The sequence below is a fragment of the Lepidochelys kempii genome, chromosome 2 (genome assembly GCF_965140285.1).
Source record: "Lepidochelys kempii isolate rLepKem1 chromosome 2, rLepKem1.hap1, whole genome shotgun sequence".
Taxonomy (NCBI): domain Eukaryota; kingdom Metazoa; phylum Chordata; order Testudines; family Cheloniidae; genus Lepidochelys; species Lepidochelys kempii.
The window spans coordinates 65,365,437-65,377,961 of NC_136381.1; the positions used below are offsets into that span (position 1 = coordinate 65,365,437).

The window sequence follows — 12,525 nt, forward strand, 5'->3', positions numbered from 1 at the left end:
TTATTTAGAACTGTATTGTATCGTTGCTCTCACCGTCTTTGAATGAGGTAGTCTTCCAGTATGTCCAAGCAGCGCACCATCTGGGAAAAGATAAGCACCCTGTGGCCACCAGCCTTCAATTTTGGCAGCAGCTTGTCAATCAGTACTAGCTTGCCAGCAGCCTGGATCATTGCCTGGAGCTGAAAATCTGGAGAGTCGGCATTGTGTGTTTCTTTAAACTCTTCCAAAATTTTCTCTTCAGCACCTGCAAAGATTGGACAGCAATACACGAATACCGTAAAGGTTTTATTAAAAAAAAACAAAAACCATGAGCTTTCCTTCAATACCCTGTGTATAAGCCCCAGGAATGTTTTAAGTATTATGTGCATAAACATTTACACAAATACATTAGCTTAGTTAAAACTAAATATATACACACATGCACGCGCACACGGAAAAAAGGGATCTTAGCTTTCAACAGAAAAAGATGAGGAGAAAACACCTTCCAAGTAAATGAATATTGACTATGAGTAATACATGAATTTCAACAAGAAACTGTCAAGCCAGAAACTGTATAAAAAAAGCAGCAGACCAGACACTGATTGAACCATTTTAAAATAGATATTTAAGGGACAGAAAAAAGAAATTTAACAGATAAATGTAAGTGTGAAAGATGAGTATTCGGACATTACAGTATTAAGAAGTTATATTTAGCTTTTTACAAATATTTATAATCAAACATCAAAGAGTAAAAGCTGTAGGCCTGCTACTGCCACAGTGCATTCACAGAGCCCAAGTTCAGACAACAAAATATTTAATTGGAAAAGCAAAGAGCTCTGAAATTATTTTGTTTTACCTTCTATTTAGCTTTCCTCTCACTATATGTATTCCTTCGTGTTTGCTTAGTTTGCAGAAGCTCCCCCCCGCTGCACCCCGGCCACACACTCATTCACTCACTTTCTAGTCACTCTTCCATCTCAGACTGCTATGGTTAAGAAAGACTGCAAGGGACAAAAGGTATTTCAAGTTTCATTCCCATTCTCTCTTTGACCTCTCTTGTGAGGCTGCCAACAAGAATGCCATTTTAAATAGGGGGCTTATTATGTGGACACAGAACAGACCACTAAAAGCATATCAGATAGTTATTTTCAGGTGCGCAAGAAGCTTCACAAAGGGCATTTTTCACAATTTGCTTTCAGGTAATTCCATGCCTGAGAAATAGTATTTCTGTGACACTTCTGGACAATGGACATTTTTCCTCTTTGAAATTTTGAGCAAAAGCTGTTTTTTAAATTTTATATTTCAGAGTTGTATATGGACCATCTTGGACATTTGTCTTGCACAACGTGAGCGAGGGTAACAGAGACAAAACATGTTATATTTGGTTTTGTTTGTTTAAGTTCCCTTCCTAGATTCTAGGGCACTCACATACATGTAGTCGGTGTGCTGAACCACAGCAGTCCATCCACGTCTGTTGTAATGTGAACTCTCTCACCTATATATGAGCCCAAGTCAAGAAACAGGAACTGAAGTGACTAAATTTCCAGTATGTCTGACAGCTCTATATTAAACAAGAAGGATAGAGTACATATGATAGAATTTAGGCCAGGTTACCTGGACAGAGATCTGCATTGCTCAGCAAACAACCTGGACAACTAGGATTGACCTAACAGAGTTCACATGAGAAAGTGTATGCAAAATTTCTCACAAACATAAGCATCTTCAGCTGAAGCACATAGCTGGACTATTGCCCACCAGACTAACTAATCATTGATCCTTATGGCCTAAATACTGCACAAGAATGACGTCTCATTAAAAAGTATAATAAACGTAGGCAAGAACAGTAGAATTAGACATATCCTCCAGCCTGGTCTCCATCTAGAATCCCTTCTCAGTGTTGTAAAATGTGCAGCCATCCTGACCTATATGCTATGAGAGTCAAATACTTTACTGAACTCATGCCCCAAGCCTACTGTAGACTATCAGCCAGCTTATGTAGAGTATTACTTCAGCCACATTATTTAGTCTCACCCACAGTTTTCCGCTGATCACACTCAAGTTGTACTACTATGAAATGCACAAAATCATGCAAACCTCTACATATAAATATGTAACCAAGCTACATACAAAAGGACATACTACGCTAGCCACACCATAGCAAACCTACGTACAAATCTAGTGATTGAGGAACCTCAAAAGAGCCAGAGTTTGGTTTAGATCACACCACTTCCATAACAGACCTCTGCAAACACACAATTTACCCTTTCCACAACCCTTCTCCAACAAACTGGGTCAAAGAATGCACCCACCTTGCCTCTCAAACAATCTTTCTCACCCTCCAATGGTCTTCATTATCCCTACTTGGTAATTTCTTTTGGGGAGAAGTATCTGGTATCTTTGGCTGATTGTAAGCCAGTAACACCAACTTTCTTTCTCCCCACTCAGCCTCAGGTTAATTTTTGGGTGGTGGGTGAGAGAAGGGGGATTTGTGGATCATCTGGTAGGCCAGTGCTCTCACACTCGCCAATCAAAAATGACTTCCAGGTGCACATGATGTTGTGAGGGCAAGAGAATGCCCTCTCACCATGCCCCACAACACCGCAGCAAGGATCAGCATAGAGTCACATTCTGCTACTGGCTCTCCAGGATCTGGGGAAGAGGTATGATCTATAAGTCCTTGAGCGTGGTTGTTAGGGAAAACCCATTGCTCTTGATTCTAGAAAAACAGACACTGCTTTGTCTGTCTCAGAACACATACAAAATGCAGCCATTCCCTGAGATTAGGGGAATCAAAATAGTTTCTGCTGACTCCACATGGAATATGCTCACCCAACTAAGGAACCATAAGAAATACCATGTGACTTCAACAATAAAATTTCCACTATTAAACACAATTTAAAAATACTGTGAAAAGCTGCCTCAAAATTTACATGGGACAACTCACGTAATGCAAGATGGTTAATGCCCTGGTTTGACCCGGGGGCTGGGGGGGGCGAAAAAATAAACAAAAAATCACACACACAAACCAAAACCTTCATATGCAATGGAACATGTTCGCAGAAGCTTTCATGAACTCTAAAAATACAGTGTTCTTAATTTCCCCTTAAATATTACACATCACTCTAGTCAATACCTACTGTACCAAATATGACCTGGTGACCTAAGGAGTCACAATATTTGCATAATTGTGTACACTGCAAAATATCAAAAGAATAGCCTGCACAACAGTGGTGAGTCACTCTTGAGATCTTGCAACCGCTATAAACTATAAGTTTTTCCACAGAATAGCGATGCAAAGCTGCTGTATATCCATTGTAAGATCTTGAGACAGAATTACAATTAACTTGTGTCATTGTTATAAGTGCAAAGATGTTAATTATTGATCAACAGGATAAAACCTGAGGCTCAGATAGTTACAGAAGGCAAGAATTAGAAGCATTTCTTCTCTAGAATTAAAGGACTTATTTTGGTAAACTTCATCTCATTATGATAGCCATAGATTTTTAGACAGATAGATTTTTCTAGCTAAATCTGAGGGTTTTTTTTAAATATTTAGTGCCATGAAACTGACAGCACTGTACTGCTAAACTTAAGTTTTCAAAAACTGTGAGTCACCTCACACACACCCCGCCCTCAAACAAAAAGCCTTCAGTTTACTTATTGGATCAAAGTTTTTTTTTTTAAACTACTCTAGTCCAGGATCAGCTGAGCTTGAAGACAGTCATCTAGCATGGCAAAATGCAAGATACTCCAAAATACTAAATCATATCTTAGATTCATCAAATGACATCAGTATAATTACTTCTTTTCCCTCTATTAAAAAGTATTCCATGAAAATTTAGTTAAGCAACAATCTGGAAGCCTCACAGTACTCAAAACTAAAATTAATTTCTTTAGCACCGTGGTCATGCATGCAGCTGTAGAGAGAAGGCCCTCAAATCAGGGATCTTACAATCAGCATCAGATCAAACACATATGATAGATTATTGTAGAAAAGAAGAGAAGCTGGTGGGCAAAAACACAGCATGCAGGAAGTGACATTTACAGAGGTATTTGCAAAAAGAAAAGGAGTACTTGTGGCACCTTTTTGCGAATACAGACTAACACGGCTGTTCCTCTGAAACCTTACAGAGGTATGTGAATGCTTTGTCCCCAAAAAGCAGATAATGGGTTTGATCACCTAACACGTGTAAATTAGCATACTTTAATTAGCTACATTATACTAGCTAGTAATGAAGTTATACTGGTCCATCATTGCGTACTTGCTATATTCAGTCTGGATCTAAAAACAGCAGTGTTACACTGAAAGACCAATGACAATTAAAGTCTGGTATCTTACAAATGTAAATATTGTTTCCAGAACTTGTTCCTAATTCTAGCAGGTCATGAAATATCTGCTTTAATATCATGTCTGATCACCACTTCTTACCCAACAAGTTCAATTCAGAGATTATTTTAACTGCTATATCAAGATTCACTAGAGCTAGAAGATGTGATGTACCCAAATGCAGCTTCGAAGAGATATAAAGCAATAATCTCTACTTGAGTGGTTTGACATATTGTCCAACTAAAGTCATGTTGGAATTCAAGCGGTAGTGCGGTGGTGGAGGGGATAAGAAACGTTAGAGGGTTTCTAAGGAGTGGTCCCAGACTTGGACCTGGGCCTATGATGATCTCTAAAGTGAAATGTGTTGTCACTCTGCTGGGGGAAATTAAAAGGATGCTCGTATTTTACAGGTTTTTGTCAAGACATGTAGTACATCCATCCATCTGTAGTGATTTTATCATGTGGATTTTCGACGGAAAGGGAGAGAATCTACTATCTCAGTGTACATACTGGAACAGTTATATCAAGTTATATCATCTTGAACTCCCCATAGCTATTATGAGAAAGAGGGGATCAATATGCAGGCCTACCATTAATAAGATATGGATGATTGCAGCATTTTCTTAGTTCCATCATAGTGTTTAAAAGATTAGGTACATTAGCTTGACCACCGCCCTTGGAGAGAAATGTGAAATTCTTTTCAAGAATAGCACGATAGTATTTCTTCTGAATGTTTGTCAGCTCAACTTCAATGATGGTTTCTTCTTTGGGGGCCAGGTTCTTTTCTACATCCTCTTTAAGGCGTCTCAACATCATCGGCTTCAAAATGGCTTGGAGCTTTTGCACCTATGAGAGACAGCTTTAGTAAATAATTGTGTAACAAAAGTCTTAAATACTAAATACTAAGTTTTTATTTTCAAATGATATTATACCACCTTCAGTTTTAAGGAGATGCTCTGGTTATCTGCACCATATGCATCACCCTAATCGTAGAACTCCAAGAACCTCTAAAATTTCCTTCTCTCCATTTTCTACCACAACTCAGATACAGAAGGGTTTAAAAAAAAAAGGAAGATTTTCATAAAACCCACTGACTGAATTTTGCTTTGGTTACTCTAGGGATACAAAAGACTACAGTTAAAAAAATGTGATGTTACTGTATTATTTCTGGCCGGTAAACTTTTCCTCATGTATTTGATGCTATCAAATATATCTCATTTGAATAAAAATTTCCCAAGGCAAGAATCATCATTTCACACCAATCATGGCAACTGAGTGAAGTAAAAGAGTGTGCCTAAGACAAACTGATATGTACAACACTTCAGGATTTTTGTTTTGTTTTAGATAGAGCTGGCAGTAATGCCTATTACAGGTTGCCTAACACTTTTCATTTTAAGACTCTGTTTTCAGTTGTTTATAAAACTAACTGTTTAGGCTGAAATTTTCCATGCTGATTTCTGCCAGAGGCATAATATTAATTTATTATATAAAGTTCCAAGGAAATGCCTTTTGTGAGAAGTAGTTAAGGGAAAAATGTGTCTCTTTATTTAAGATGACTTGCACCTGCATGCTTTGGAGCAGGTATTTGTAATTTAGTAGAGTAGCCCCGGAGAGATGCTTTTGCTGTCTCAGTGAAAACCTACCAAAATTTGACCAAACTATAAAGGTTCTGAAAATCCCGGTTACTACATATTCAGAGGTTTGTGCGAGGCTGGCAGCTAAATTCTCTAAAGATTCTATCTGCATTGCCCGCCCCCAGCACACAGTCACCCTTGGTGGCAGGCCTGAGCAAGAATTACCCTACAATTGTTCCTCATCTACCAGTGGCCACTGTGGTGCTGGGCACCAGAACTGAGAGCAGTAAGACTGTTTCTCCTGTGCTCTCAATGCTCCCCCTGCTGTTGATCAGGCAGTGTGGAAAGCAGGGGGGTAGACTAATGCGGAGGGCTGAGGATTAGAGAGAAATAGTAAACAAAGGGGCAGGGGAGGAAGAACGTAAATCACTAGAGCACCCTACCTTCCAGAATCTGAAATGGAACCCAGGATTCTGTAGAAGAGACTAGTGAGAGGTGACAGTTTCAAGTACATAATTTTTCACCCTCCTCCTTGGAACAACCTTTTGTTTTTCTTACCCTCTGAGGATAGGACAAGAAGCAATAGGCTTAAATTGCAGCCAAGGCAGTTTAGGTTGGACATTAGGAAAAACTTCCTGTCAGATTAGTTAAGCACTGGAATAAATTGGATAGGGAGTTTTTGGAATCTCCACCACTGGAGATTTTTAAGAGCAGGTTAGACAAACATATGTCAAGGATGGTCTAGATAATACTTAGTCCTGCCATGAATGCAGGGGACTGGACTAGATGACCTCTCGAGGTCACTTCCATTCCCACAATTCTATGATTCCAATATCCCAATACTCCTCTGAGGTCCAGCAAACAACTATGAAATCCACTGTCAGAGTGATGTGCCTCATCTCTGTCTTGTGGCTAGTCCATCCAGGGGATATTTCTGTCTGCAACTTTGTTAGTTCAAGTGTTACGGGACTGTGCTGTGAATCAAAAGGTTCCAACTCTATTGATGTCATATGTAGAGGGTCATTATGATCCACATGATGTAACTGCTGTTTTTTTCAATTTGCTTTATTAAAAATGTAAACAATTAAATACAAAAAAACAGTCTTAAAAGAAAATTACGGACACATGTCAAGCAAACAGAAGTTAATACCACCAGAATTAAGGTGACTGAAGCTGAACCAAGACAGGATCCTGCTGAAAAAGTAGTAGGTCAGCATGTAATTAAAGACTGTATTATAAAACAGAAGGCAGATAAATTAAAGTTGCATGGATAATCTTTATCCTAGCACTTCCTAACTTTTGAGTGCTCAACTTTGCAACCCTAACCTCCTTTTAATGTAGTTTTTGTATGTAATAATAAATTAGTTTATCTTGATATTTATCAATGACTTTAATTTAGCACCTGTTATATTATGCTGCATGCATTTTTAGAAATATTTCCATTTCTTTAAATGGGGAGCACTGGAATAGTCTATTTCTGAATAAAGATAACAAGCACAATAATGTCTATATTGGGTTATGTCATTTACTAATCTGGGATCAGATCTAATCCTGCTCCCACTGAAATTAACAGCAATATTTCCATTTGTTTCAAGGGAAAAAGGAGCAGCCCCTTATTCTGTTGCCATGTTAAAGGGACAATGTCAACTGAAAATCTAGTCAGTCTAAAAAAAACAAAAGAGTGAAAGCTGTTCCTGCTACTACACCTGTCCCCAGATCCCCCAGCCATTTTTGGGACTGACTGAACAGAGGAAACAGGTAAATTTATTACAAAAAGTATACTGTCTAATGCACAAAGTAAATAAACTAGAAAAATATTTTTCTCCTTTACTCTTCCCTTTCTGAAGATCTACGGTGTTGTTTGTAATAATAAATAATAATCATTAGGTAATTAAAATTACTGTAACAGGATTAAAACAGTCTCTTTAAACAGGGAAAGAAAAAGTGCATGAGTAAAATTACCTGTTCTTCAGTTTTCAGATCACCAAACTCTTGCATGAATGTGGTTTCTGACGGGAAGCGACCTGGCTCCAAGAAATGAAGCAAGCTGAACAGCTCTTCTACAGTGTTCTGTAATGGGGTACCAGTGAGCAACACCTTGTGTTCCTGCAAGAAAAAGAAGCAGTTGACTAGAAACCATCTATGCAGACGTTTTCTCATTATGTTTTTGTCCTTATCATTCAACTCTTCTGGCTCTTCGTAAATCTTTTGAGACACCAAACACTCTGGCCTTCCTCCAAGGGCACTCTAGGGCATTAACTCCAAATCAGTCCAGGCACTCCACTAAGTTTCTTGCCAAAGATAGGTCCTTTAGCCAACCAGCCGGTGTCCTTTCTCGCTTATCTACGCTGCATGACCCCATCCCCTCCACAAATATTATGGACTTTTAGACTACGTATATACTACAGGCTCTAACAACTCCGCTTTCCTCACTGTCTCTCATCACTAAGACAATGGAAATCCTTCAGCATACTACAGTACATTAACAATATAGCTAGAACTAGCTACCTCTTCTCCAGGAACAGAAGCCAGTTACTGCCACAAACCAGTCCTGTAGCGTGACTATACTCCCCACTTTAATAGTAAAAATTCTACACTACTCAGGTAGCATTAGAAAAGGGCAGTTACCTATCTGTCCTAGCTTTTCAAGCATCTCAAAACCAGCTGAGTAAACATTTATTTGTACACAGTGCCCTATGTTTGTTCAAAGCAGACCCTTTTTTTTCTTGAGTTAGGAAGTAGAATTATCAAGGTGCAGATGAGGATGAAGGAAACAGATGTGGCAAGTGAGCTGCTGAGGCATAAGGCAGAGAGTGTAGGAGAAATTAAGATTTGGCCCCATAGTCAATGGGGAAGGACAATTGTTGCAGTATGGCAGGGGAGCAAAATGTAAAGTTTTATATTGCTTAAGTAATATAAAAAAGGCAAACAAATTTTTAAATAAGTTGTTTAGTTTTTGTGGATTGGCAGCTGAAAAACAAAGAATAATGCTATTTACTTATATCAGAGTAGCTCCTAGAAGCTGATCCAAGACTGGGACTACATCATGCTAGGCACTAAACAAATGCAGAGTCCCCGCCCCAAAGATTTTACAATGTAAATAGACAAGACAGAGAGTGGGAGAAATGAAGTATCATTATCTGCATATTACACATTAGGAAAGGAAGCACAAAGGTTAAGTGACTTGCTCAACCTTACATCGTAAGTGTCTAGTAAAACAGGAATCAAAAGCAGATCTCGAGTCCCAGTATACCACCTTAACTATACGTCCATCTTCCTCTCAGACATCATAATAAATGCCTTTACAGAGAACTTTACAAACCTTCATTAATTAACCCTTAAGACCCCTGTGAGAAAGGTAAATATTATTTTACAGATAGACAAAGGCTAACGGCAACTTTAAAAAAAAAAAGCTTAATTTTTTGCTTCTTAAAACAAAAACAAAAAACCACATCTGCAGTATCAGGGTTTGACTTCCTTACTTTTGTTGGAGAACCTACTGTAGGTCTGTTGACCACTTTATTTCATTCCTTTGATGTTGCAAGGAATCTTCCAGCAAAAGCACAAGACAAAAATATCAAAAATATCACATCTTAAGGCAAAATAATAATAATAAAAAAACAACAACTTTTCAAAGCATCTTTCAACTCTTTTTTTGGTATACAATAAAGAAAATGAGGCACCTTTTAACTACCTCCCCATGAAAGTCAGTTTTAAGGAACTCGCTCAATCTCTGGCAGAGGTAGAATTGGAACCAAGCAGTTCCTATCTCCTACACCAGAGTTCATTTTACTTCACCACGTTTTCACTAAGTACGCATTTAAAATAGATAAGTGGCCAATTTTTAAAGATGGGAGGCAGGGAAAGGTATGGGGATAAAGGATGACAAAAAGGGAGTTTAAAAATGGTATGATATGGGAGGAAAGGTAGGATAAAAAGGATTTCTCTTTGTCTTCCTTTTTTTAAGGGAAAAGACCAGCTTTCAGGTTTAATATAATGAGGAGATTGGTGGGCTCTTCAGCACTTTTAGTTTAAACTAAAAGTTTGTAGATAGGTCCATCTGGCTAGCTAGAAAGTCTTTAAGAAAAGTTTCTCATACAATTCTCTCTCAAAATTGACTTGATTTAGTGAACAACACAGAAAAAGGCTTACAAATCATCATCTTAAGAAATTACCAACCAGGACTACTGTAAGTACATAAGATTCAAGAAGCACTTACCAGGTCCATCATCTTCAGTCCTTCCAAAAGCTTGCAATTCCTGTTCTTCAGCCTGTGGGCTTCATCAATTACTACACAACGCCATGGAATGTTACGCAGCTCAGGGCAGTCAGTCAAAATCATTTCAAAAGTAGTGATGATAGCATGAAACTTATAGGACCCCTTTATTACCCGACCCTGAAAGAACAGCAATGATTATAAGTAGAAACCCTTACTAATGTATAAAGGAGATTAAAAGACTAATTTTTTTAAACTTTACATTACATATAAAGAAAATACAAAAAAAGTGCAATGAGCAAAATATTTAAATACAATCATTACCAGTGACATCAGAACAAAGGAATGCAAACAAATAAGTCTGCTGCTTTTTGCTGTTGTGTTTTTTTTTATTTTGCACAAGAAAGGACCGGTGCTTTCTCAGTGCATACTAGACACAAAGATACAATTTTTGCAGTGACACATTATCATGTTACACCACAAAAATATTAACATATCAATGCAACACCAAGTGTTGGTGTAATTTTTTCCCTTATTTTACTGAGAAATTTATCTTCTCCGTCAAAGCTGTATTTGACAGTTCTTTCAAGCATTCTGAATAAACTGGAGGTGTGAGTTCCATTTTTCTGAGTATTACATATTTTGTTAATTGACATGTCAGTACTCATGTCTTGGTGTTCACTACATATATAATTTATCTAATTCTAATAAGTGGAGTTTTGGAGAGGAACAGATTCACAACTGTGGAAAGACCTTTGCATATACTTCCCCAGTATTTCCGTAATTTGAGGTAAAAGTTCTCCGGGACAGTTTCGCTGATTATTGGGAGCATCTCCATCATTTACTATGGTTAGTTAATCCTGCATTTTTCAGTACCAGTGTCCAATAAAACCTATTAAATATTTTATTCTAAGATAATGGACTGGATGTAATTCTGATATATTTCTTCCCAATCTTCTTCAGACAATAAAAAATGTAAACTAGCTTCCCACATGTTTTAGTTCCAAAGTCAGTGGCTACAAATTGACAACATTTGACACTGTTGTCATTTGCCCAACTTTTCCCTCCTCCCACATTCTGAAACCAGTTATTGTAGGGTAAGTAACTGTTCTTTCTTCTTTGAGTGTCAGTATGGATCCCAATGTGGGTAACTAGCAAGCAGTGTCCCTTCTGAACTGTGGAAATGAAAAATGCCTGCCAAGGAGTCAAACCTACATTCCTTCAATATTTCCATAGCCTCTCTCTATTACCTGACTGGACCAAACCCTTTTAACTGTCTCCTAATCTCTTTTTGTGGCTATATCTGGCTCATTAAAAAGCCACTCAATCTCATCACAGAGAATTTCAACATGTATCACATATTGTATCTCCTCCTGTTGGTTAGCTGCTGAGTCACTCCCACCAAACATCAGTGCAGATGTTGTATCTTCTGCCTGCTTCAAGAACATGCCAGAACGTGATGTATGTAAACCCGCTGACTTTTGTCAAACATTATGCCCTTGATGTGGTGGCTAGGTTTGATGCCACTTTCAGGACAGCAGAACTACATATTCTTCTCTTATGGTATCAAGTCTGGTTTTGAAAAGAAGGCTGGTCTGCAAAATGACTGATTCAGGTGAAACTTTGAGACTGAGATCACATTTGGGATGAATGTAGAATGAAGTCTCAGCACTGACTTGCTTCTGTGAAAAGATGTGTAGGGAGATCTGGCCATGAGAACTTGGGAGCTCACTGACCTGCCATGCTGACCTGATGGCCACTAGAAAGACCATGTTAAAGGTAAAGTGTTCTATCCAAAAATTGGAAAGCAGCTTGAAAGGAGAGGATATTGCAATCCCATGTAGAAATCAGGTCTTCAATAGGTACTTAAGTATGCAGGAGGGTCCTTAAAAGAATTTTGATTCTGTCACATGTGAGAAGCCTGAGTACGACTGAATGGAAGCAGGACATGATGATACTGCTGCAAGATGGACTTTGGGAGAACTAAATGAAAATCCAGTTTGTTTCTGGTTCAAAATATAGTTGAAGATCTGTGGTATCAGAGCCTCAACTGGGACCATGTTATATTGGGCTGTCCAACCGTTTCCATTTGGAGAAGTAGGTTTTCCAAGCAGAATGCTTCCTGCTCTGTATGGGGAGTTTTTGAACCTGTTGAGAACAGTCTCTCAGTGGTGCACAATCAGCCAACATCTAGGCCATCAAGTGCCACAACTGCAGGTCTAGGATACCATATCCGGGAAGATCAAGAAGAGGATGGGAGGTCTGAATGGATATGTGCAAGAGATCTGACCATCAAAACTGCTTTGTTCAATAGAGCTATCAAGGTCAGCATGACCTTGTCCTGTCTGACTTTGGATATCATCACAGGTATCAAGGGAACCAGGGAAAAGGCATGTTTGAGACCAGTAGTCCACTGTAGCAGAAAGATG

The 12,525-nt window shown here is 38.4% G+C and overlaps 1 protein-coding gene across 6 annotated transcripts in view; it reads right to left on the bottom strand.

Annotated features, from left to right (window-relative positions):
- Nucleotides 1-12,525, bottom strand: part of CHD7 (chromodomain helicase DNA binding protein 7) — a 185,565-nt gene that overhangs the window by 21,899 nt on the left and 151,141 nt on the right. For all 6 annotated transcript variants that reach the window (XM_073331067.1, XM_073331068.1, XM_073331064.1 and 3 more), the window contains 4 exons: nt 10,100-10,276; nt 7,843-7,986; nt 4,897-5,152; nt 34-244 (listed from right to left, as the gene is read on the bottom strand). In XM_073331067.1, coding sequence (XP_073187168.1) covers nt 34-244; nt 4,897-5,152; nt 7,843-7,986; nt 10,100-10,276 — 788 coding nt within the window. The remainder of the gene's footprint in view (nt 1-33; nt 245-4,896; nt 5,153-7,842; nt 7,987-10,099; nt 10,277-12,525) is intronic.